We start from the raw sequence: 22,282 nt of genomic DNA, 5'->3' as shown, positions 1-22,282 counted from the left end.
TCTCTCCCACCACCCCCAGCTCCCTCTCTGCCTGGCTGCTCTCAGCCACTCTGGCCCCAGCCTGTAGTGCTGCTTGGGGTTGTTGTGGCCAAAGTGCAGAACCCTGCACTTGGCCTTGTTCAGTCTCATCCCCTTGGCCTCTACCCACCCATCCAGCCTGGCCAGGTCCCTCTGCAGGGCTCTCCTCCCCTCCAACAGCTCCACAGCTGCTCCTAGCTTGGTGTCATCTGCAAACTTACTGCTGCTGGACTCAATCGCCTGCTCCAGATCATCAATGAAGACATTGCACAGGACTATGCCCAGCACTGATCCTTGGGGCACACCACCGGTGCCAGCTGCCACCTGGATGTGACACCATTTCCCCACCACTCTCTGGGCCCAGCTCTCCAGCCAGTTCTTGCCCCTTATCAGCCTCCCCCCCTAAAAAAAAACCCAACCCAACATCACCCACATCTTTCAATCCAAAACTCTTCAGCCTCCTTCCTCCCAACACTCTCCCTCCTCCAAGAAACAAAACCAGCAACCACACCTTCCAAACACAAACACAGGTTGGGAACAATTCATATCAAGTCAGCACAGTATGGAACAGTCCCAGCAATAAGAACAGCAACAACAACAACAGCAACAATAAAACAACCTTCAAACACTGTCCTTGGATTTGCTGGTTTTCTGTGTGTGTTTGTTTTTCTGTTTGGTCTTCTGGTACTTTTGGGAGGCAGGTTTAAAGCAAGTTGGAAAAGAAATAGATAGATGGTAGCACACACACACACAGAGCACTCTCATTCTGCAGGGCTCAAGAGGTCAAATCAACCAAAATATTACAGACACCCCCCCAAAAAAAAAAAGTTCCCAACACAAAATAAGTCCTAGAAATAAAACCAACCCCAGCAGGAAGCAGTTTGGCTTTCAGAGGAGGTGCCCATGTCCTAAAAGGAGTTAAAATCAATCCTGGGATCAGACAGGGTTGGAAGGGACCACAAGGATCAGCCAGTTCCAAGCCACCTGCCATGGGCAGGGACATCCTAGCCTAGAGCAGGCTGCCCACAGCCTCATCCTCAGAGGAGGTGCCCATGTCCTAAAATGAGTTAAAAAGCAATCCTAGGATCAGGCAGGGTTGGAAGGGACCACAAGGAGCAGCCAGTGCCAACCCCCTGCCATGCCCAGGGACACCCTACCCTAGAGCAGGCTGCACACAGCCTCAGCCAGCCTGGCCTCAAACACCTCCAGCCATGGGGCCTCAACCACCTCCCTGGGCAACCCATTCCAGCCTCTCACCACTCTCCTGCTCAACAACTTCCTCCTCACCTCCAGCCTCACTCTCCCCACCTCCAGCTCTGCTCCATTCCCCCCCCCCCCAGTTCTATCACTCCCTGAGAGCCTAAAAATTCCCTCCCCAGCAGGGCACAGATCAATTCCTCAGGGACACTTTTGGGCTAGGGCAGGCTGAAGCTGGTTGGTGCCTGAATGAAAATCTTCTTGGTTAAGTCCTGGCACAGTCTGGAGATTTAAATACCCCAAAAAAAAAGAAAGAAACAAAGAAGGAGAAAGAAGAAAACCAAGAGGGACATTTAGAAGGAGAAAGGAGAAAACCAAGAGGGACATTTAGAAGGAGAAAGAAGAAAACCAAGAGGGACATTTAGAAGGAGAAAGGAGAAAACCAAGAGGGACATTTAGAAGGAGAAAGGAGAAAACCAAGAGGGACATTTAGAAGGAGAAAGGAGAAAACCAAGAGGGACATTTACAAGGAGTTTAAACACCACCACCCCTCCTCCCACACACTCCAAGACCCCCCTCCCCCCCAAAAAAAATGAGTTGCAGGTTCTCAAGACCCCCAAAGGTATTGATTTTTTTATTTCTTGAGGTTAAAAGGGAGTTGGGTTTTTGGGAACTAAACCTGTCTATATACACACAGCCATTATATATATATATATAAGTTAAAAAAGAGGAGCTCAGTGAAGTATACAAAGCCCTGAAGGGACATACAAAGCCCAGATGCTGGAGGTCCACTCGACCCTAGCGTTGGTGAGGGGCTTGAAGCCAACCCCCAACCCTTCCCCAAGAGCTGAAAGTTTTGCATAGGCAGAAATATCCCAGAGAAGAGCCCAAAGAGGAAGAAGTTTCAGCATTGATCATCATCATCAACAACAACAAAAGCCCAAATTTCCTTTGTTGTTGTTGTTGTTGTTGTTTAGGTTTTATTGTTCCGAAGCCAAAGCATCGCGGATGGGGGGGGGGGGGGGGAGGGGAAAGAGCTAACTCCTGCAGTTGGAGAGGGCAGACACAAAGGGAGAGGGGTTGGGAGGGACCTCTGGAGATCCTTCACATGCCCATCTAAGCACCTCAAAGGAGGCTGCAGCAGGCTGGGGGTTGGCTTCTTCTTCCAAGGAAGGAGCCACAGGGCAAGGGGAAATAGCCTCAAGTCATCTAAGTCCAAACCCAACCTTCACATGCACCCCAAGAGAGGCTGCAGCAGGCTGGGGCTTGGTCTCTTCTTCCAAGGAAGGAGCCACAGGGCAAGGGGAAATAGCCTCAAGTCATCTAAGTCCAAACCCAACCTTCACATGCCCATCAAAGCACCTCAAAGGAGGCTGGGGGTTGGGGTCTTCTTCCAAGGAAGGAGCCACAGGGCAAGGGGAAATAGCCTCAAGACATCTAAGTCCAAACCCAACCTCCACATGCCCATCTAAGCACCTCAAAGGAGGCTGCAGCAGGCTGGGGCTTGGTCTCTTCTTCCAAGGAAGGAGCCACAGGGCAAGGGGAAATAGCCTCAAGTCATCTAAGTCCAAACCCAACCTTCACATGCCCATCAAAGCACCTCAAAGGAGGCTGGGGGTTGGGGTCTTCTTCCAAGGAAGGAGCCACAGGGCAAGGGGAAATAGCCTCAAGACATCTAAGTCCAAACCCAACCTCCACATGCCCATCTAAGCACCTCAAAGGAGGCTGCAGCAGGCTGGGGCTTGGTCTCTTCTTCCAAGGAAGGAGCCACAGGGCAAGGGGAAATAGCCTCAAGTCATCTAAGTCCAAACCCAACCTTCACATGCCCATCAAAACACCCCAAGGGAGGCTGGGGCTTGGTCTCTTCTTCCAAGGAAGGAGCCACAGGGCAAGGGGAAATAGCCTCAAGTCACCTAAGTCCAAACTCAACCTTCACATGCACCCCAAGGGAGGCTTCAGCAGGCTGGGGCTTGGTTTCTTCTTCCAAGGAAGGAGCCACAGGGCAAGAGGAAACAGCCTCAAGGCATCTAAGTCCAAACCCAACCTTCACATGACCATCAAAGCACCTCAAAAGAGGCTGGGGCTTGGTCTCTTCTTCCAAGGAAGGAGCCACAGGGCAAGGGGAAACAGCCTCAGGCTGCCCCAGGGGAGGTTTAGGTTGGACAGCAGAAGAAACTTCTTCCCTGAGAAGGATTCTCAACCCCCTGGGATGAGCTCCCCAGGAAGGTGGTTGAATCCCCCCCTCCCTGGAGGTGTGGATGTGGTGCTGAGGGAGGTGGCTTAGTGCTGGTGGCAGGACTGTGAGCTGCAGGTGAGTAGTAGGACTCGATCTCAAGAGGCCTCTTCCATCCTCAGCAGTTAGGACTCTTCTGAACAGAGCACCTGGACTGCAGGGGCAGGTTTGGGACACAGAGTCTGTGGCAGTCAGGCTGGAGCAGAAGGGCTGAAGTCAGGATGGGCATTTTCTGGTTTCCCTCTCTTTCCTTTCCTCCTTTCTTTGTTTTTGCCATCCTCAGCTCAAAGGGGCACCAGAGGGGCACTGCTAGGAAACGATCCTAAAGCCACCTGGCTTAGTGCCCACCCTTGAAGGAAAGGATAGAAGAGAGGAGAAGGAGAATCATGAGGGGAAAAAAAAAGAACTCTCTCTTTCCAAAAGGATTTAATTGCAAAGTGAAGCTCTGGATACAACCTTGGGCAGAGAGGAAGAGGAAGGCTCAGACCAATCCTATTTTTGTCCTCCTCAGAAGGCTGGAGGAAGGTCACAGGAAACCATTTTGGGGAAGGGGAAGGGGAGGGGGGGGCTTAAAATTGGTTTTTAAATAGACTTCTTTCTTTTTTCCACCATATAAAAAGCAAAGCTACAGGTAAACTTTAAGCACTGTATGCATTTGTCTACGTGGTAACAGCTGAGGCTGCACCTTCAAAGACCTCAGGTCCACCCCTACCACCCCAACCCCCTTCCATATTTACAGGATAAATGACAATAAATACAGAGCCAAAAAGGCAGGGAAAAAAAAACCCAAACCCTCAAATAATCATTATCATCATCATCATCATCATCAGGGTAAGGAACCAGCAACCCTGCTCTCAGAAGCCCCCCACCCCCTGAGATGCCTCAGCTGCTGGAAGGAAAAAAGGGTTCTACAGGTGCCATGGTGACTCCTGGGGTTCCCAACACCTTCACAAGAAGGTAAAATGCGAAATGAAGTCTGTTTGCTTCTCCTAGCCTGAGCAAACTGCTTCTGCACGACCCCACTGCTCTGCTCCCTTCCCACAGGCTTCAGCCACTTGCACCGGCTGCGAGCTCCCCAGCAGCAGCAGCAGCAGCAGCAGCAGGTGGTGCTCGTGTGGCCTCCTCGCCTCCAATCCTCTTTGTAGCTCAACCCCCTCCACCTCCCCATCAGTCTGCGCCCAAAAGGACAGCTCAGGAGCCTGGCAGCTGCTGCAGGCTCCCGGGGAAGGTAATCACCAGCATGGGCTGCAGAGCATCCTGCAGTGCCTGGGGCTGGGAAGCTGCTCTGGGTTCTTCCTGCCTTGGCCCTGAGGGGATGGAGAGGTCCTGTTCACACAGAATCCCAGCGTCATGGGGCTGGATCTCTGGAGCTCATCCTGCCCAACCCTCCTCTGCTAGAAGCAGCTTGCCCAGGATCACAAATCTAGCACTGTGCAGGACCCTCAGCTCCCCAGAATCCAAACACCATGCACCAGGCCTCCAACACAGGGACAAATCAAGACCCAGCTGCTGTGGGTGCCACCACACCCCACCAAATCCTGGCAGCAGGCAGCTGGGCTGGGGGCTGACTGCACAACTTACTTCTGACAGCCTTCCCTGGGTGGAAGCAGGCTTTGCTCTCAGGCTTCCCGCAGGGATCACTGCTCCCACCGAGGGAGGCAAATAGCACCTTGAGGCATTTGGCTTTCTGGCAACAGTCGCCTCCTGGGGCAGGTTTCAGGCTCCCATTGTCAGAGACAAAGCTGCTCCCCGGCGAGGGGAGGGCGAGGTCAGCAGCTTGGCTTTGTTAGTGACCGAAGCACCAGAAAGCAGAGAGGGGAAGGCAAAAGCTTCTTCTCAGCAACTTCCGACGCACTTTCGGTGCTGCTGTCGTTCAGCTGGAGCTGGGAGAAGGCAACCGTGGCCGACAGGGAGGAGGAGGAGGAGGAGGAGAAGCTCCCCCCCTAGAGTCTGTTAGCAGAGGCTGGGAGAGAAACCCGAGGCTGATTTACCCTCAGACTAAGAGGCTTCACTGAAACTTGCCCTGGAACCACTGAAGGCTTCCATCGAGAGCTAAGGAGGTGCTGTGCTGTGCAGTGGGGAGAGAAGGTTTTGACTGCCAAGGAAGAAGGTGGCACCCAGGTGGAATCCTGGTGCCACCGAGGGCAGGAGCAGCAAGGCTTCCACCCAGCTGGCATCTGGAGCTCCCCATCTCGGCTTCCCTCCTTTCCCAGCTCCTCCTGGGGGAGGAACTCTCTTCTGGGTTTGTTTTTTGCTACTGTTTGCATATATTTCTGAAAAGGCAGCTGGGCTAAAGGAGAGAAGTGAAGATATTTGCAGAGGAGGAGGAGAGGCAGAGAGTGCCCCATGCCCCTGAGGGCAAAGGGTGCTTCTGGAAGCACCAACAGGCAGGCAGTGAGCGTGGATGACCAGGGCTGGAAGACAGGAGGTGGGTAAGACCCCAGTAGGTCCAAGGAGCCTCAGGATCTACCTTTTCTTGGTGGTGACTCTTGGAAGGTAAAGATCTAAGAGAAGAACTCCCAAGGCTAGAACCTGACTCCCTTTTTTGGTCTACCTGGCTCCACAATCCCCACTAAAAGCTCTCCTGAAACGACTTTGCCAAAGGCTGCTTCATGGAAGGAAGCCCTCCAAGGCTCACAGCCATCTGCTTCCACCACCTCACACTTTGGCACTCCACTGCTGCTGGGCAGAGAGATGAGGTGGTTAAAAACCAAAGAGAGGCAAATAACCACCACCAAAGAAGTCCAAAGAAGGGTTGGTTTGGACACAAATCTCCCCAGTGCTGGGTTGAGAGGGTGGGAAAGAAGAGTCTGAGGACTCACGCTGCACCCAGAGCTCACACCTGAGGCTGGCTGGGGACTGCTGGTGGAGGGAGAAGTGGGGGGGAAGGCAAAAGTCAGTGGTGCTGCTGGAAGCAACGTTGCTAAGCCAGTGTCTGAGTGGGACAGAGGAGGAGCTGCTTAGGACACACAAGAGTTATTTTGCACACATGGACGACAACAAAGGCTACTCCAGCTGGGTTTTTTTCTTCTCCAACATACTCCTTCCTCCCCCTCCCTCCCCCTACAAAGGACAGAGCCAAACCAAATCAAAACCCAAACAAAACAACCTCAGAAACAGCAACAACAACAAAAAAAAATAATCCCAAACCCAGAATTCCCTAAGAAATCCAAGTGAAATCCTTGTCCTGCTCCCCAGAGTTGTCCTGCTCCTGCGGGGAGTCGACGTCTTTGTCGTCGTCTAAAATCACATCCTCCTGTGACATGCCCACGTCCTCCTTCCACTTGATGTCGTCCTCCTCTCCCATCTCCTCATCTCCTTCCACTTTGATGTCCTCTGGGTCTTCCATGTATTGGTTCTCCCCAGGGTAGCATTCCTCTGGGGAGCCTTCTGCTCCGTTCTGGTCCAGGTGCCCGGCGATGCCCCTGCCGGAGCAGTCGGCGCAGACGCCGTGGCGGCGAGAGCCGTGCTTGATGCCCACGCTGGCTGCAGACATGAAGACTCGGTTGCAGACCTTGCAGACATACTTCTTGTCCTTGCTGTGGACCTGCAAAAGAGAGAGAACCAGCAGAGAAAGTGAATGCTGGTGGAGATGGGAGGAGAAATGCAGGCAAGGAGGAGCTGCTCCTGTCCTTCTGCAAAGGCAGAGCTGCCATGGGGCTGAGACTGGCACAGAACCTCAGCACGGTGAAGCTCTTTGCAGGGAGGGGGATGAGACACTGGCACAGGTTGCCCAGGGAGGTTGTGAAGCACAGAAACCCAGGGAGGCACAGGTTGCCCAGGGAGGTTGTGGAGCACAGAAACCCAGGGAGGCACAGGTTGCCCAGGGAGGTTGTGGAGCACAGAAACCCAGGGAGGCACAGGTTGCCCAGGGAGGTTGTGGAGCACAGAAGCACCCAATGTGATCTTTGATCACATTGGGTGCTTCTGTGCTCCACAACCTCCCTGAAGGTGCTCAAGACCAGGCTGGATGAGGCCCTGAGTGACCTGCTCTAGGGGGAGGTGTCCCTGCCTATGGCAGGGAGGTTGGAACTGCCTGAGCTTTGAGCTCCCTTCCAACCTTAAACCATTCTGTGAATTGAATTCTCCTCAGCATCTTCACACCTCAACAGCTCTGGCTCTGGCTCCACCACTGCTGTTGTTTGCCAAGGAGGAGCTTTTTCCTTGGCTAATGCACAGGGAAGAGGGCTGGGATTGGGCAAGGCACAGCTTCCACTTCAGGCAGTGGTGGAAGGGGTGAGCGTTCTCTGCTGGTAACACAGCATGGAGAGGCTGCAGAACTGGGGCTGAGGTGGAGGAGGTGACAGAGGTGACATGGGGTCTGTCAAATCATCCAGTCCAACCTATCACCCAGCCTCATCCAATCAACCAGAGCATAGAATCATAGAATCAACCAGGTTGGAAGAGAGCTCCAAGCTCATCCAGTCCAACCTATCCCCCAGCCCTGGCCAATCAACCAGACCATTCTGTGATTCTATGGTTCCAAGTTGTGGAAAGGACCTCTGGAGGTCCCCAGCAGGGCACTCACAGCAGCTTGCCCAGCAGCACAATGCCCAGGCTGGGGTTGGAAGCTCTGCATAGAAGGAGACTCCACAACCTCTCTGGGCTACAAGCAGGCTGCAGAGGGACTGCTCCCAAAGGCCTGCAGGGACAGGCTGAGGGCAGTGGTTTGGAATGAGAGCAGAGCAGCTTGAGAATGGAGGTGAGGAAGAAGTTGTGCAGCAGGAGGCTGCTGGAACACTGCAGCTGAGGCCTCATGTTCAAAGTGAGGCTGGAGAAGGCTGTGAGCAAGCTGCAGGGAGGATTGGGCTGGACAATCTCTGGAGGTCCCTTCCAACCCTTAGCCATTCTGGGGCTCTATGAAGATGCTGCTGCTGTTTGCACACAGAACATCCTCTTCTTTCCCCAGAAGGACTTCAGATAAATCATCAAAGTGGAATTTTTTTTCTGGGGCTTTACAGCACTACCCAAACCCTTCCCCAAATCCTTGTCCTTTCCTCTTTTTTTTCCACCTTCAGTGCTTCCATTCCAGGCTAGCCCAGAGTCAGTTATGGCTCTTTGGAAATGAAAACCAAATTGGTGTTGTCAGGAGTGCATTTTTCTCAGGCACTGGCACTAAAAATCAGTGATCCAGCTGCTGCTCTCTGAACTAGCTTCATTCCTGCCATAAAAAGAGTCACACAGGGATGCAGAGAGAAGAGATCTCTCCTCCTGGATGTGTTCACAAAGAGCTGATTTCACCTCCCCCTGGGTGACTTCAGACTGCACAGAATCAAATCACTCACCTGGAATGATTCCAGCAGGGAAAGAAAAAAGGTAATTTGTAGCTCACCTCAGTTTGTACCCTGAAGGATATGGAGTCATAGCCTGGGTTTGAGGTGGAAGAGACCTTTAAAGGTCATCTAGTGCAAGCCCCCTGCAGTCAGCAGAGACAGCTGCAACCAGAGCAGGTTGCTCACAGCCCCAACCAACCTGAGCTGCAGTGGTGCCAGGGCTGGGGCAGCTCCCACCTCTCTGGGCAGCCTGGGCCAGGCTCTCCCTACCCTCAGCATCAAACATTTCTCCCTTCTCTCCACTCTGAATCTCCCTCTTTGAATTCAAGCCATCAGCTTTTGTTCTGTCACAACAGGCCCTGCTCCAAAGTCTGTCCCCAGCTCTTTGGTCACCCCTTTGAGCACTGCAAGGCCACCAGAAGGTCTCCCTGCAGCCTTCTCTTCTCCAGGCTGACCAAGCCAAACTCTCTCAGCCTGGCCTCACAGCAGAGCCCTTCCAGCCCTGCCAACACTGCTGTGGCCTCCTCTGACCCCTCTCCATCAGGTCCCTGTCTGTGCTGAGCACTCCAGAGCTGGCCCCAGCGCTGCGGCTGGGCTCTCACCAGCACAGAGCAGCACAATCCCCTCCCTTGACCTGCAGAAGCCTTCAGAGAAGCTCCAGGTGGGCAGGGAAGAAAGCAGAGAGGTAAAGGTGAGGCAGCTGCTGTCACCTTTAACCTGCAGCCCCGAGCCCCACTCCCCCCAGCCCGTGGTGCTGGCCGGCAGGATGCCTCTCACCAGGGTGTGCCTCTTCATGTGCTCCCGGCGGGTGAACTTCTTCCCGCAGATCTCGCAGGGGTAGGGCCTCTCTCCCGTGTGGGACCTCATGTGTCTCTTCAGGATGCACTGGTGCATGGCTGAGAAGCTGCAGTATGGGCACTTGAACTTCTTCCTGATGACTGTGAACTCGTTGACTGCAAGAGCAAGAGGACACAGGGGTTACAAACCGGCTCCGAGCGCTCAGGCTTCTCCCTTGCTGCTTCGCTGCAGAGTTAGGGGGGCTGGGGGGGTCCCACCCCCAGCCAGCAGCCCTTCAATCTCTGCACTGCTTTATTGCCTTTACATTATTAAAGCCAAGAACCTGGAGCACCTGTGTCACAGCAGCTCTGGGAGAAGCCAGCACACAAACATTTAGCAGGTCTGCAGCACGTAGCCTGAATCCTGCAGCGGCTCAGGCAGGAAGGCAGCTCAGAGCTCAGCTCCTCCAACCTCCTCCCCATGCCCAGGGGCCACCTCCCAACTCGACTCTGCTGCTCAAGGCCTCATCCAACCTGGCCTGGAACATCTGAGGGAAGGAGGCATCCACAGCCTCCCTGGGCAGCCTGTTCCAGAGTCTCACCACCCTCCTGCTGAAGAACTTCTTCCTAATGCAGTCTAACTCTGCTCTGCCTCAGCTTCAAACCATTCCCCCTTGGCCTGGCTCCAGACACCCTCAGGAAAAGTCCCTCTCCAGCCCTCCTGTGGGATCCCCTCAGGTACTGGCAGGCAGCTCTGAGGTTCCCCTGGGGTCTTCTCCAGGCTGCACATCCCCAGCTGCCTCAGCCTATCTTGCTCAACAGTAGAGAGAGAGCTGGTGAGACACTGGCACAGGTTGCCCAAGGAGGCTGTGGATGCCCCCTGGCTGGGTGAAGCCTTGAGCAACCTGGGCTAGTGGGAGGTGTCCCAGCCCATGGCAGGAGATTGGAACTGGCTGATTTTCAGGGTCCCTTTAAGCCCAAACCATAGCCTAGTGCTCATGGCAGCTGGGTCATGGTTGGACTCGGTCCTGAAGGTACTTTCCAAGCTTAATGACTCTCTGAAATCCATAACCCAGGCCATTTTGATTTGTTATCCTGACCACCAAGCTCCTTCCACGAGTAACAGAGGAGAACAGACCACAACCACCACCCCCAGCAGTGCCACTGTGCTCCTCAGCTTCAGCTGTGGGCTGCTGCCAGAGCATCACTTTGCCACGCTCCCAGGAGCGTTTCAGTGCAGGTGCAGAGATCAGCCAGCATCACCCAGAAGAGACAGGACCCTTACAGCCACCACACTCGACATTATCCAGCTCCCAGCCAGCACTCCCACCCTGGCATGGGTGCAGAAATGGGATAAAAGGATGCAGAAGGCTGAATTATAGCACGACCCCTGCAAGACAACTGCAGACAGCCTTTGATGGACTTTTTTTCCCCCCCCTCTGTTCCCTTCAATCACATTTTGCTCAGCTAGAAAAGGAGGTGAATCCTCTGAAGTCCTCCTGACACTGTTGATTCTTTCCTTCTTGTCATCTCCTTAGAAGCACACAGAGAGCAGACCCAGGGGACACAGAGCAGGACTGACAGCCTAAGGGTCTAATTTGCCAGCAGAACGTTGGTATTTCCTCCTCCAAAGCCAGGCAAAGTGCAACATGTAAACCACAGCAGGTGAAAGCAGAGGCTTTGCTCCTCCCTGAGGACATCCCCCAGCTCCAGGCTTGGAAGCTTATCCACAGGGGGATGATTGCAGAGCTCCACCTCCTAGTAACTCCACTGCTTTCCCTCCGGACCTTCCTTTCCAACCACTTTTCTGCTAATTACTCTTACTTCTCAAAGCAGAAATCTTGTTGACACAAAGGCAGGGCGGCAGGAGAAAGGCAGTTGTGGTTAATCACCTTCAGGCTGTCAGCAGGCGTGGAAACAGCCGGTGGGAAATGGAAAGGGGGGGATGGAGGAGAGCTGAGGGGGTGAGGGAAACATCAGACCTGCTGAATAACTCCTCAGGCACAGAGCATTTGGCAAGCATTGAGCTCCTCTCTCCCACAGCTGCCCAGCAGAGCTGAAGGGACAGGGACACGGTAGGAACAGCCCAGAGGATTCCAGCAGAGCTGCACCACACACTAAAACCCAGCTGCTAAAAAAGGGGGGGTTTAAAAGACATTAGTGCTGCTTAATGCATTGCTTGGGGGGGTTCCTTTTGGTCCTCCTCTTTGTCTTCTCTTTGTCCCTACAGAGAGCCACCAGGAAGAGAAGGGCATTGGGCCCTCAGCTGAAGCACCAAGTGCACAGCTCTGCTTAGAATCAGCTTTAAAGGAGGCAACACAGACCCACAGAACACATCAGGCTGGAAGGGACCCCCAAAAGTCATCTTTGTCCAACCCCTCTGCAGGCAGCAGGACACCTCCAGCTAGAGCAGGCTGCCCAGGGTCACATCAAGTCTCAACTTGAATGTCTCCAGGGATGAGATCTCAAACACATCACAGAATCTTCCAGTGTCTCACCACCCTCACTGTGCAGAACCTCCTCCTGATGTCCAATCCAAGCAACCAGACCATGGCACTCAGTGCCTCATCCAGAAAGCACAGCACTGGTGATACCCTGCCTGAGAGAGCTGCTTGGAGTTAACTCTGCTAACTGACAGGTGGTTAACAACCACTGAAATGAAACAGTCACTCAAACAATCACCTGTTTGGTTAGTGCAAAGAACTCACCAAGCCAACTCCTGTCCACTTCTCCCTCACGATGTTTAAGGTCACACAGAACAAGATGCAAGTTACCTGCTGAGCTCTCACCTCCCATCATCTTCCCAGGCCCTTTTCTAGCACCCAAATCCTGCTTTTAAGATCATAGAATCAGGCAGGTTGGAAGAGAGCTCCAAGCTCAGACAGCCCAACCTAGCACCCAGCCCTGCCCAACCAACCAGACCATGGCACTAAGTGCCCCAGCCAGGCTTGGCTGCAACACCTCCAGCCACAAAGACTCCACCACCTCCCTGGGCAGCCCATTCCAATGCCAATCACTCTCTGACAACAACTTCCTAACAACATCCAGCCTAGACCTGCCCTGCCACAGCTTCAGGCTGTGTCCCCTTGTCTGTTGCTGGGTGCCTGGCAGCAGAGCCCAACCCCACCTGGCTACAGCCTCCCTGCAGGCAGCTGCAGGCAGCAATGAGCTCTGCCCTGAGCCTCCTCTGCTGCAGGCTGCACACCCCCAGCTCCCTCAGCCTCTCCTCACAGGGCTGTGCTCCAGGCCCCTCCCCAGCCTTGCTGCCCTGCTCCAAACACCTTCCAGCACCTCAACATCTCTCTTGAGATGGTTTTCTCCACCAATCCTGCAAGCCTCTGCTCTCTTGGATTTATTTATACATTTATGGCTCTAAGACTTTCAAAGTCCTACTCTTCATCCTGAAGGGAAGCACTGGAAATTCCCTGTGCTGAAGCCAGGAAACACTCTTGATGTGCAGGCCAAACCAAACACTACTTAGACCTCTGTGAAAGTGAATGTTCTGACCTGATGCTATAGAAAAGCAGCTCCCTGCTGAATTAAATTCTCCACTAGAAGACAAATGATCTAATATGAACCATCAGTAGCTGTCAGCAGGTGACTGAAGCCTTTAAATGCTTGTTGCAATCTTTTTTTTTGCTGGCCTCTTACTGTTCAGACTCCAACCCTGCCAGTGCTGGTCCCTAACTACCAGACAAGGCTCATCTTGGTCACAACTTTCACTTCTGGCTCAGCTTTTCCCCTTCCTCACTTGCTGGTTACTTAAGGGCAAAATAAATGAGGAGGCAGTAAAAGTGACATCTGTAACAAGGGAAGCTGACAGCCCATAAACTATCAACATCCACAGAGAGCTGAGTTCCAAAGCTCTCAGTGGGAACAGGAGTGGGAAAAATGAACCTGACCCTGAGAAATGAAGTTTTAAGCTAAGCTGAGTGAAGGATGGTGCAGTGCATGGAGCAGACAGGGATATGTTCCCACCTCTGCCCACACACTGCTCCAACAAGGAGGCACAGCAAAGCCAAGCAGGGAAACTTTGGCTTCCCAGCCCTCACAAGCCTTCCATGGAGCTGCCTCCCTCCACTTCCAGCTCACAGCAGGAAGAGGCAGAGTAGCACTGCCCAGCATGTCCCTGTTCCTCCTCTGGCAGAGGCAGGGCAGCAGGAGCTGGAGGCTCCCTCTCATCCAGCTTGCCACAGGAAGCAGCTCTGCAAGAAACTCTCCACTGGAGACCTGCAGGCTGCTGGAAGCCACTTTGTGCACAACCAACTGCTGCTTGGGTTTGTTTCCTTGAGTTGCAACAAGATGCCAAGAAAGAACATCCCTGAGGAACTCCAGGGATGGTTTGTAGGAGCTGCTTTCACCTCTTCAGCTGTCTGACACCTGAAGGGAAGCAAACCCCCAGCACCAACACTGCAGCTGCTGCTGAGCTGTGCTGTGGGAGGCACCACACTGAGTGATGCTGCTTTCATTTCCCAGTTACTAGGATCTGGTTTAGTCACAGAGATATAAAGCAGGAGAGACAAAGATTTTATCTTTAAAAAACATCATTCATTTCATGTCATAAAAACAGGAATCAGAGCAAGACTTTGAGCCTCCAACAACAACCACTTCTGATGGGGTTCTTTTACCACGTGCAGCCTGAGTTGGAGCTGTGTAAAGCCTCCACTCCTCACTTTCCATCACTCCAATACATTGATACAAACCAAACAAGTCACAAACATGTACAGAACCCCCAAGAACCACAGCCACACTCCAGGATACTTTTAGAAGCCCTAACAGCACTCAAAACATGACAGAAATAAACCAAGCAAGGCTTGCAGCAGCTTTCCAGCCCAGCCTGCTGCACACAGCCACTAGCAGCACTTTTTTCCCCTTCTTTCATAGAATCAGTCAGGTTGGAAGAGAGCTCCAAGCTCAGCCAGCCCAACCTAGCACCCAGCCCTGCCCAACCAACCAGACCATGGCACTAAGTGCCCCAGCCAGGCTTGGCTGCAACACCTCCAGCCACAGCCACTCCACCACCTCTCTGGGCAGCCCATTCCAATGGCAAATCTTGTTCTGGTGCAGGGTGCCTGGCAGCAGAGCCCAACCCCACCTGGCTACAGCCTCCCTGCAGGCAGCTGCAGGCAGCAATGAGTTCTGCCCTGAGCCTCCTCTGCTGCAGGCTGCACCCCCCCAGCTCCCTCAGCCTCTCCTCACAGGGCTGTGCTCCAGGCCCCTCCCCAGCCTTGCTGCCCTGCTCCAAACACCTTCCAGCACCTCAACATCTCTCTGCAATGGAGAGGCCCAGAACTGGACACAGCACTCAAGGTTTACTTTAAATGACAGAAACCTCAAGATTTATAAAGAGCAACCCACAGAATCTCAGCATGATCAGGGTTGGGAAAAGGAGCTCTGGAGATCACCCAGCCCAACCCCCTCTGCTGAAGCAGGGCACCCACAGCAGCTTGCCCAAGATCACAATGGCATGGAGGGGTTGGAAGCCCTCCAGGGAAGGAGGCTCCACAACCTCTCTGGGCAGGCTGTTCCAAGGGCTCCAGCACCTCTCAGCTCCAAAAATTCTGACATGCCTGAATTGTCCCATGGACAGTGCCCTAGATCACAGCTTAGAAGACTGAATTCTACTCTTAACTCTGTGGCTACCACACTCATCACAGGCTGAGGTCTGTTATTTCCCAGGGAGCAGCAGGAAAACGTCACCACTTCTTTTATAAAGCACTTTGAGATCTACTGACAGAAGGAGTTGAGGGTTGTGTAAGCACACAGGAGGACCACACCACCTGAGTGCCCATTAGATGGACTGACAGAAGTCACCTTTGACCAAAACCTGCCTTGTGGCTGCAGTTACACAGAGCCCTGAAGCCCATCCCCACCCTGACCAGCTCTGGGGTGACTCCGTTCAGTCATGTGCAGCAGGAGAAGGATTTGCTTTGCCTCCTTTCTGAGGCATCTCTCACACACACAACAGCAGCTACACGTCCTCAAGGATCCTCATTTGGTCCTACACTGTCCAAAAGCTCCAACCCCCCCCCAGGTAACAGACTTTGAGGTGGTTAGTGAGGTTCTTCTGTGTACCAAAGCCCTCGGCACAGAAGAGACAGACGCTGGCTGCAGCGCACGGCCAGCAGGTGCCAGTTTAGGTCTGTCTTGTCTCGAAAGAGCTTGGCACAGCAAGGACACTGCATCTTCTTACAGTTGAAGTGGATGGTCTTCTCGTGCCGGTCCATGTTGGACTTGAGGGTGAAGCTGGCAGGGCACTTGGAGCACTGGAAGCGAGCCAGCTGCCCGGGGGGCACCACGTCGGCCAGGGCGGGCCGGGCGCTCTCAGCCAGGTCGAAGGGCAGCAGCATGGAGAAGGCATGCTCGTGGATGTGCTCCTTCAGCTCTTCAGCACGCTGGAAAACCTTCCTGCAGAAGCCACAGGTCAGCCTCTTGGCGAGGGCTGAGTCCAGGCAGAGGCTGTCTGTGTCCATGTCTTCGGAGCGGGAGAAGCTGGTATCTAAAGCAGAGAGACAGCCGGGCACAGGTCAGCGTCCTCCGGGCTGCCACCAGCACAACTGCAAGCAAGGTTTGGCTCTCTGCTTACCTGAATCAGAGTTCTCAAGCTGCCAGAGTGCTAAAATCCCATCACAAGCAGCCTGCAGAGGAAAAGCAGACTCGAGTTAAGGCAGGCACTGGGAGCAGAGCGCATCTCTGCAGCTAGAGCTCAGGCCCCCACCCCATCGGCTCCTCCACCACCTCTCCAAGGCTGCCTCATCTGCCCTGCCCACTCTGCCTGCCTCTGGCAAACAGCCCACTTAACTGGGCCACGTTTTGAGGACAGGAACCAGCAAATGGCCTCGAGTTGCCCCAGGGAGGGTTTAGGTTGGAGATGAGGAACAACTTCTTCCTGCAAGAGTGGTCAGGCAGTGGAAAAAGGCTGCTCGGGGAGGTGCAGTCACCATCCCTGCAGGCGGTCAAGAAGTGCACAGCCATGGCACACAGGGAGATGGTTGAGTGGGTGTGATGCTGCTGGATGATGGCTGGACTCTGGCTCAGAGGTCTTTTCCAACCTTAATAGATCTGTGTCTGGTCCTGGGTTAACACCTCAGGTCCTGGTCCTGGTCCTGGGATAACACCTCAGGTCCTGGTCCTGGTCCTGGGTTAACACCTCAGGTCCTGGTCCTGGTCCTGGTCCTGGGATAACACCTCAGGTCCTGGTCCTGGTCCTGGGATAACACCTCAGGTCCTGGTCCTGGGTTAACACCTCAGGTCCTGGTCCTGGGTTAACACCTCAGGTCCTGGTCCTGGGATAACACCTCAGGTCCTGGTCCTGGGATAACACCTCAGGTCCTGGTCCTGGGATAACACCTCAGGTCCTGGTCCTGGGATAACACCTCAGGTCCTGGTCCTGGGTTAACACCTCAGGTCCTGGTCCTGGGTTAACACCTCAGGTTCTGGTCCTTTGTTAACACCTCAGGTTCTGGTCCTTTGTTAACACCTCAGGTCCTGGTCCTGGGATAACACCTCAGGTCCTGGTCCTGGGATAACACCTCAGGTTCTGGTCCTTCGTTAACACCTCAGGTTCTGGTCCTTCGTTAACACCTCAGGTTCTGGTCCTTCGTTAACACCTCAGGTTCCAGCCTCACTAAGCCTCTGCAGCTCCAAGTTGGGCCAAGAGGGAATGCTGGAAAGAAAATTTCCAGCAGATCCTACAGAAGTGGAGAATTTTCCCTTAGCCCTACGTAGCTGTTTGGTTTGCTTTGCCTTTTCCTTTTCTTTCCACACAGAGAAGTCCATAGCAAACAAACACCTTCTGCATAGCAGCCTTTATGCAATGCTCCCTGGCCCTGCTGAGCCAAATTCTAAATAGAAGTTGATTTTTTTCCCCTCCTCCTTTCATGACCCATGTGCAATGTGCCAGCCTGCAGCAGATGGCAACTCTCTATGAGGCAGGGGTGTGATGCAACCTGGACAGGTCTGCTGGAGGCCAAGCAAGTGGCCACCAGCTGTTGTGACCACTCTGCTCCAGGAGGACTGCAAAGGAAAGAGCTGTGTCTTCACCCATTTGTTTGGCTCAACTGAAATATCACTCAAGGATCTGAAGAGATGCCACAGAAAGGGAGGGATTTAAGGTTAGGCTCCTGACTGCTTCGTGCAGAAAGCTTCCAGCTGAATTTAGACTGCAATGGGAAACACCACAAGTGGGCAGTGGATAGCTGGGGGCTTTGCTAGCTTTGTGCTGTGATATTCTTAGAATTCCAGACTGGTTTGGGTTGAAAGGGACCTTTAAAGGTCATTCAGTCCAACCCCTCTGCAGATGTCCCTGCGGACTGCAACCAGAGCAGGTTGCTCACAGCCCCAACCATGCTGAGCTGCAGCGGTGCCAGGGCTGGGGCAGCTCCCACCTCTCTGGGCAGCCTGGGCCAGGCTCTCTCTACTCTCAGTGTCAAACATTTCTCCCTTCTCCCCACTCTGAGTCTCCCTCTGAGTTCAAACCACCCCACCCTGTCCTGTCCCAACAGGAGTCTGTCCTCAGCTTTCTGATAGGACCCTTTGAGCACTGCAAGGCCACCAGGAGGTCTCCCTGGAGCCTTCTCTTCTCCAAGCTGACCAAGCCAAACTCTGTCAGGATCCCTTCTGCTCAGAAGTCTTTCCCCAGCTTTCTGATGGGTCCCTTTGAGCACTGCAAGGCCACCAGGAGGTCTCCTTGGAGCCTTCTCCTCTCCAGACTGACCAAGCCCAACTCTCTCAGGATCCCTTCTGCTCAGAAGTCTTTCCCCAGCTTTCTGATGGGTCCCTTTGAGCACTGCAAGGCCACCAGGAGGTCTCCTTGGAGCCTTCTCCTCTCCAGACTGACCAAGCCCAACTCTCTCAGGATCCCTTCTGCTCAGAAGTCTTTCCCCAGCTTTCTGATGGGTCCCTTTGAGCACTGCAAGGCCACCAGGAGGTCTCCCTGGAGCCTTCTCTTCTCCAGGCTGACCAAGCCCAACTCTCTCAGCCTGACCTCACAGCAGAGCCTTTCCAGCACTGCTGTGGCCTCCTCTGGACCTGCTCCAACAGGTGAAGGTCCCTCTCGTGCTGAGGGCTGCAGAGCTGCCATTGTGTGTAAGGGTTTGCAAACAAAGGATTAACAACCAGAAGGACATGGAGACTCTCAAAAAAAAAAAAGCCTTATTTTAAATGCAAGTTCTGCTGAGAGAAGGCAGAAAGGCTAAAATTAGGCCAGCAGCAGCCCTGACCTCACCAGACTTCTGGTTCTAAAATAACCTGCATTTAAAAAAGCAAGCTAGCAGATCAAAGCAGGAAGGGCTGCAGCCTGTCAAAGGGCTCCTGAGCAGGGAGAAGGTGGTTCAACAGCTCCCTTGGCATGTAAAAGCCTCCCCATTCCCCTCCCTGGACCTTACCTGGGTTGCAGAGGGCACAGACTCTCCTTTGAGCACGGCTTCTGGTGACATATCACCAGAAGAGCAGGTCTCGGGGGGGCTCTGAGTGGGAGGGTGTGATGAAGGCAGTGGGGGAGATGGTGCTTCCATTTTGCCATCACCTTCACCCCCTGAAGGATTCGAGTTGGTGCCAGGCCCTGGGGAACACAGGAAACGAATCTCACCCACGTGGACCAGCACCAGCTGGTGCTTGCTAAAGAGGCCTCACGCAGGATCTTCTGTGGCAGGGAGGGGAAGCAGCAGGATGCTGGTGCCAGGTGCTTTGGATTTGCTTGAGTTTGGGCTTTGATTTGGGGGTGGGTTTTGGTTGGTGTTTCTTTCACAACCAGCCTCCCCACCCAAAGGGCTTCCTCTGTGCCTGGGGTACGCAGAGGAGCTCTTATGGCGCGGCGCAGGCACTACAGAGCCTGTAGGGAGAGAAGCAGCACAAATATCCACAGCAATCAGGCTCCTGAAAGGCACTTCCAGGAGAAGCACCACGGCAAGCAGAGGCATTTCAAACGGTGAAGGAATGCACACACCCACACAGAGCCCAGCTGGGCTCCACCACTACCTGGCTCCCAAGCGCAGGTCAGCGCTGCGGGGCTCAGTGGTGGTTCCTTTAGTACCTTCAGTCCTCGATCTCAAAGTGCTTTACAGAAGATGGGCAAGAGTGGTTCCTTTCATGCTGGATTTTTGCAAGGGTGGAAGTTCAGATGGTTGTAAGGGAAAAAAAAAAACCACTATAGGATACTTGGCAGTCATTGCCTTGAATAAAACCAAGCTGCCACGGTTGAAAGAGAGAGCAGCTTTGGGCTGGCCAAAGCAGAACTGCACCCTCCTGCCTGTGCTGCAGCAACAGCCCAATGCTGACTGCTCCACAAAGTGCCCTGAGAACCAGTGACAAAGCTAACAACGGTGGAGTGGAGGTCAGGGTGCACCACAGCTCAAACTTCAGCAGACACCTTGGGTGCACCCTGGGATGGCACATCCAGCAGGCTGTTCTTCTTGAGAGGCAAGCAGCAGAACCCAAAGCAAACACAGTCTAAGTCAAACAAAGTCATGCTCAGAGCACTCTACCCTCTAAAAACTTCTTTATTTCTCACCCAAAAGGGTTTGATTGCAACCTTTACAGGTACCAACCTCACGCTCTAGACCGCACCTACTAATACCAAGGTGGAACTTCTGCCTGCTCCAATGCAATCTGCTGTGATCTGGGTCCCAGCAAGGCCCCCACTGACACCAGCACCATGAACCACCCCAACCTTTTTCCTCAGCTCTCAGAGGAAGCTCTGCTCCTGTGCCACCAGCTGGGTGTTTGATTTACTTCCCTCTGCTCTGATGGCAGATAGGGAGCTTTCACCACTTAGTTACCCCTGTTTGAGTGTGGCCACAATACTCAGCTTTCCCTCACCTCTTGCTGGTGGAATTTAAAGGGAGGACCACAAAATGTTTGCACTCTGTAAACTCAGTGGAGAAATTAAGTAAACCCCTCAGTACTTCTTGGTAGAAACTGTTACCAGCAATCCACTTCTCCAGGGCCACAGCAGAATTCCTACCTACACCTGGTGGTGGTGGTGTTGAACTCATCATCTTAGCAGGTCATTTTCAACCCAAACTATTCTCTCTTTTCCTCCCCCAACCACTCCAAATGGATCCAAACTGCTTTGTTCACAGTGAAGCTACAAGTTGTGACCATGGGCAACTTAAGAGGCACCTCCACATTGCCCTCCCTTAACCAAAGAGTATTTCAGCTTATGGTAAAGAGAAGCCAGTGGGGTCTGGCTTGATTCATTCTGTAGCAGCATCTCTACAGAGCTCCACAAGTTCTTAAGGCACCTCCAGGTTGCCCTCCCTTAACCAAAGAGTATTTTAGCTAATGGTAGAGAGGAGCCAGTGGGGTCTGGCTTGATTCATTCTGTAACAGCATCTCTATAAAGCTCCACAAGTTCCTAAGGCACCTCCAGGTTGCCCTTCCTTAACCAAAGAGTATTTTAGCTTATGGTATAGAGGAGCCAGTGGGGTCTGGCTTGATTCATTCTGTAGCAGCATCTCTCCAGAGCTCCACAAGTTCTTAGTGGTGAGCTTGGTAGAGTTAATAGTTGGACCTGATGATCTCAAAGGTCCCATTCTATGATTCTCAGACACCATCCATGCCAGTAAAGCAGAAGTTAAAGGCTGCTGAATGAGCAATGGAAGAGAGTAAGGAGAAACAAGGAACTCAATTACCCACCCAGAGCCACAAAGATATCCAACAATCAGGTACCACAACAGGAATAAATGTTTATTTGGTTCCAACAGCTGCAAATAACACAAGGAAAGAACCCACAGCAAGCCCCTGTACAGGCAGCGCTTTGAGTTTGTGTTATCCCATTCTGAACAGCCCTGTAAAACAAGGAAAGCTTTTTTTTTTTTTTCCCCTTCCTAAATTGATGTTGAAGTGAGAAATGTTTAAAACTCCTAAAATCAGACCCCAAAAGCACTTTTCCTTCGGGCAGCTTTGTGTACAGAAACAGCACTTCTATGAACGCAGGACTCCGACAGCCGGACGGTGGAAAAGAGACAGGCAAAAAGAAGTCACAGAGATCTCATTTCAAGACCCCATCCATTCCCTCCTAAAGCTCTCATTTACCACACACCAAAGTCCCACCCCAAGCAGAACACCTTTAAAGCTCCCTCTTGGCAAAGCTGCCCACATGTGAAACTCATTCCTTGAACCAGCAGCGCCGACGATTGGCCCCAGCAACCCCAAAAGTACCATCAGGAGCTGCTCTGCCCCAAAGAGAAGGGTTCTGTGTATCATGCAAGCACTTGGACAAGCAGCTCCATAGGAATAGAGTCTATAAACAGTGTCTGTTGCAACAGGGTAAACAGGAAAAGCCCAAACTTAGAGCAAAAAGCAAGCAATGTACTCTTCTGGCCACGTTGGAGAGTTGCCTTTAGTCAGAGTCTGTGCATACCCCCCCCCAAAGCTGGCAGTTTTCTGACCCACAGAGCTGGAAATGAACCAGTTCGTTTCAGAGATCCATAGAATGGGTTGGAAAGGAGCTTCCAACCCTGCCACTAGAGCAGGTTGCTGCTCAAAGCCTCATCCAGCCTGGCCTTGAACACCTCTTCCAGGGAGGTTGTGGAGCACAGAAGCACCCAATGTGATCTTCGATCACATTGGGTGCTTCTGTGCTCCACAACCTCCCTGGGCAACCTGTGCCAGTGTCTCACCACCCTCAACCTGTGCCAGTGTCCCCTACCTTAGAGGGCAACCAAAACAAAGTGCCTTCTGCAGCAACCTGGAGAGATGTGGCCCTGTAGCACCTTCAGCCAAGTGATGGCAAGCAGGAGCTGGGGGGGATCATCATCTCCCTGCCCACCTCCTGGAAATAC

At 53.1% G+C, this 22,282-nt stretch overlaps 1 protein-coding gene across 10 annotated transcripts in view; it reads right to left on the bottom strand.

The window, feature by feature from the left end:
* Positions 1 to 3,859: 3,859 nt before the first annotated feature.
* Positions 3,860 to 22,282, bottom strand: part of ZBTB46 (zinc finger and BTB domain containing 46) — a 57,368-nt gene continuing 38,945 nt past the window's right edge. For 8 of the 10 annotated variants that reach the window (XM_064167661.1, XM_064167660.1, XM_064167664.1 and 5 more), the window contains 5 exons: positions 18,884 to 19,059; positions 16,084 to 16,135; positions 15,691 to 15,996; positions 9,499 to 9,674; positions 3,860 to 6,995 (listed from right to left, as the gene is read on the bottom strand). In XM_064167661.1, the coding sequence (XP_064023731.1) occupies positions 6,609 to 6,995; positions 9,499 to 9,674; positions 15,691 to 15,996; positions 16,084 to 16,135; positions 18,884 to 19,059 (1,097 nt within the window). In that variant the 3' untranslated portion in view covers positions 3,860 to 6,608. The remainder of the gene's footprint in view (positions 6,996 to 9,498; positions 9,675 to 15,690; positions 15,997 to 16,083; positions 16,136 to 18,883; positions 19,060 to 22,282) is intronic. The other 2 variants (XM_064167667.1, XM_064167668.1) reach the window with 1 other exon arrangement.

The sequence above is a fragment of the Pogoniulus pusillus genome, chromosome 29 (assembly GCF_015220805.1).
Source record: "Pogoniulus pusillus isolate bPogPus1 chromosome 29, bPogPus1.pri, whole genome shotgun sequence".
NCBI lineage: Eukaryota > Metazoa > Chordata > Aves > Piciformes > Lybiidae > Pogoniulus > Pogoniulus pusillus.
The sequence above is the reverse complement of the archived record's forward strand: the minus strand, read 5'-3'. Positions and strand labels throughout refer to the sequence as shown.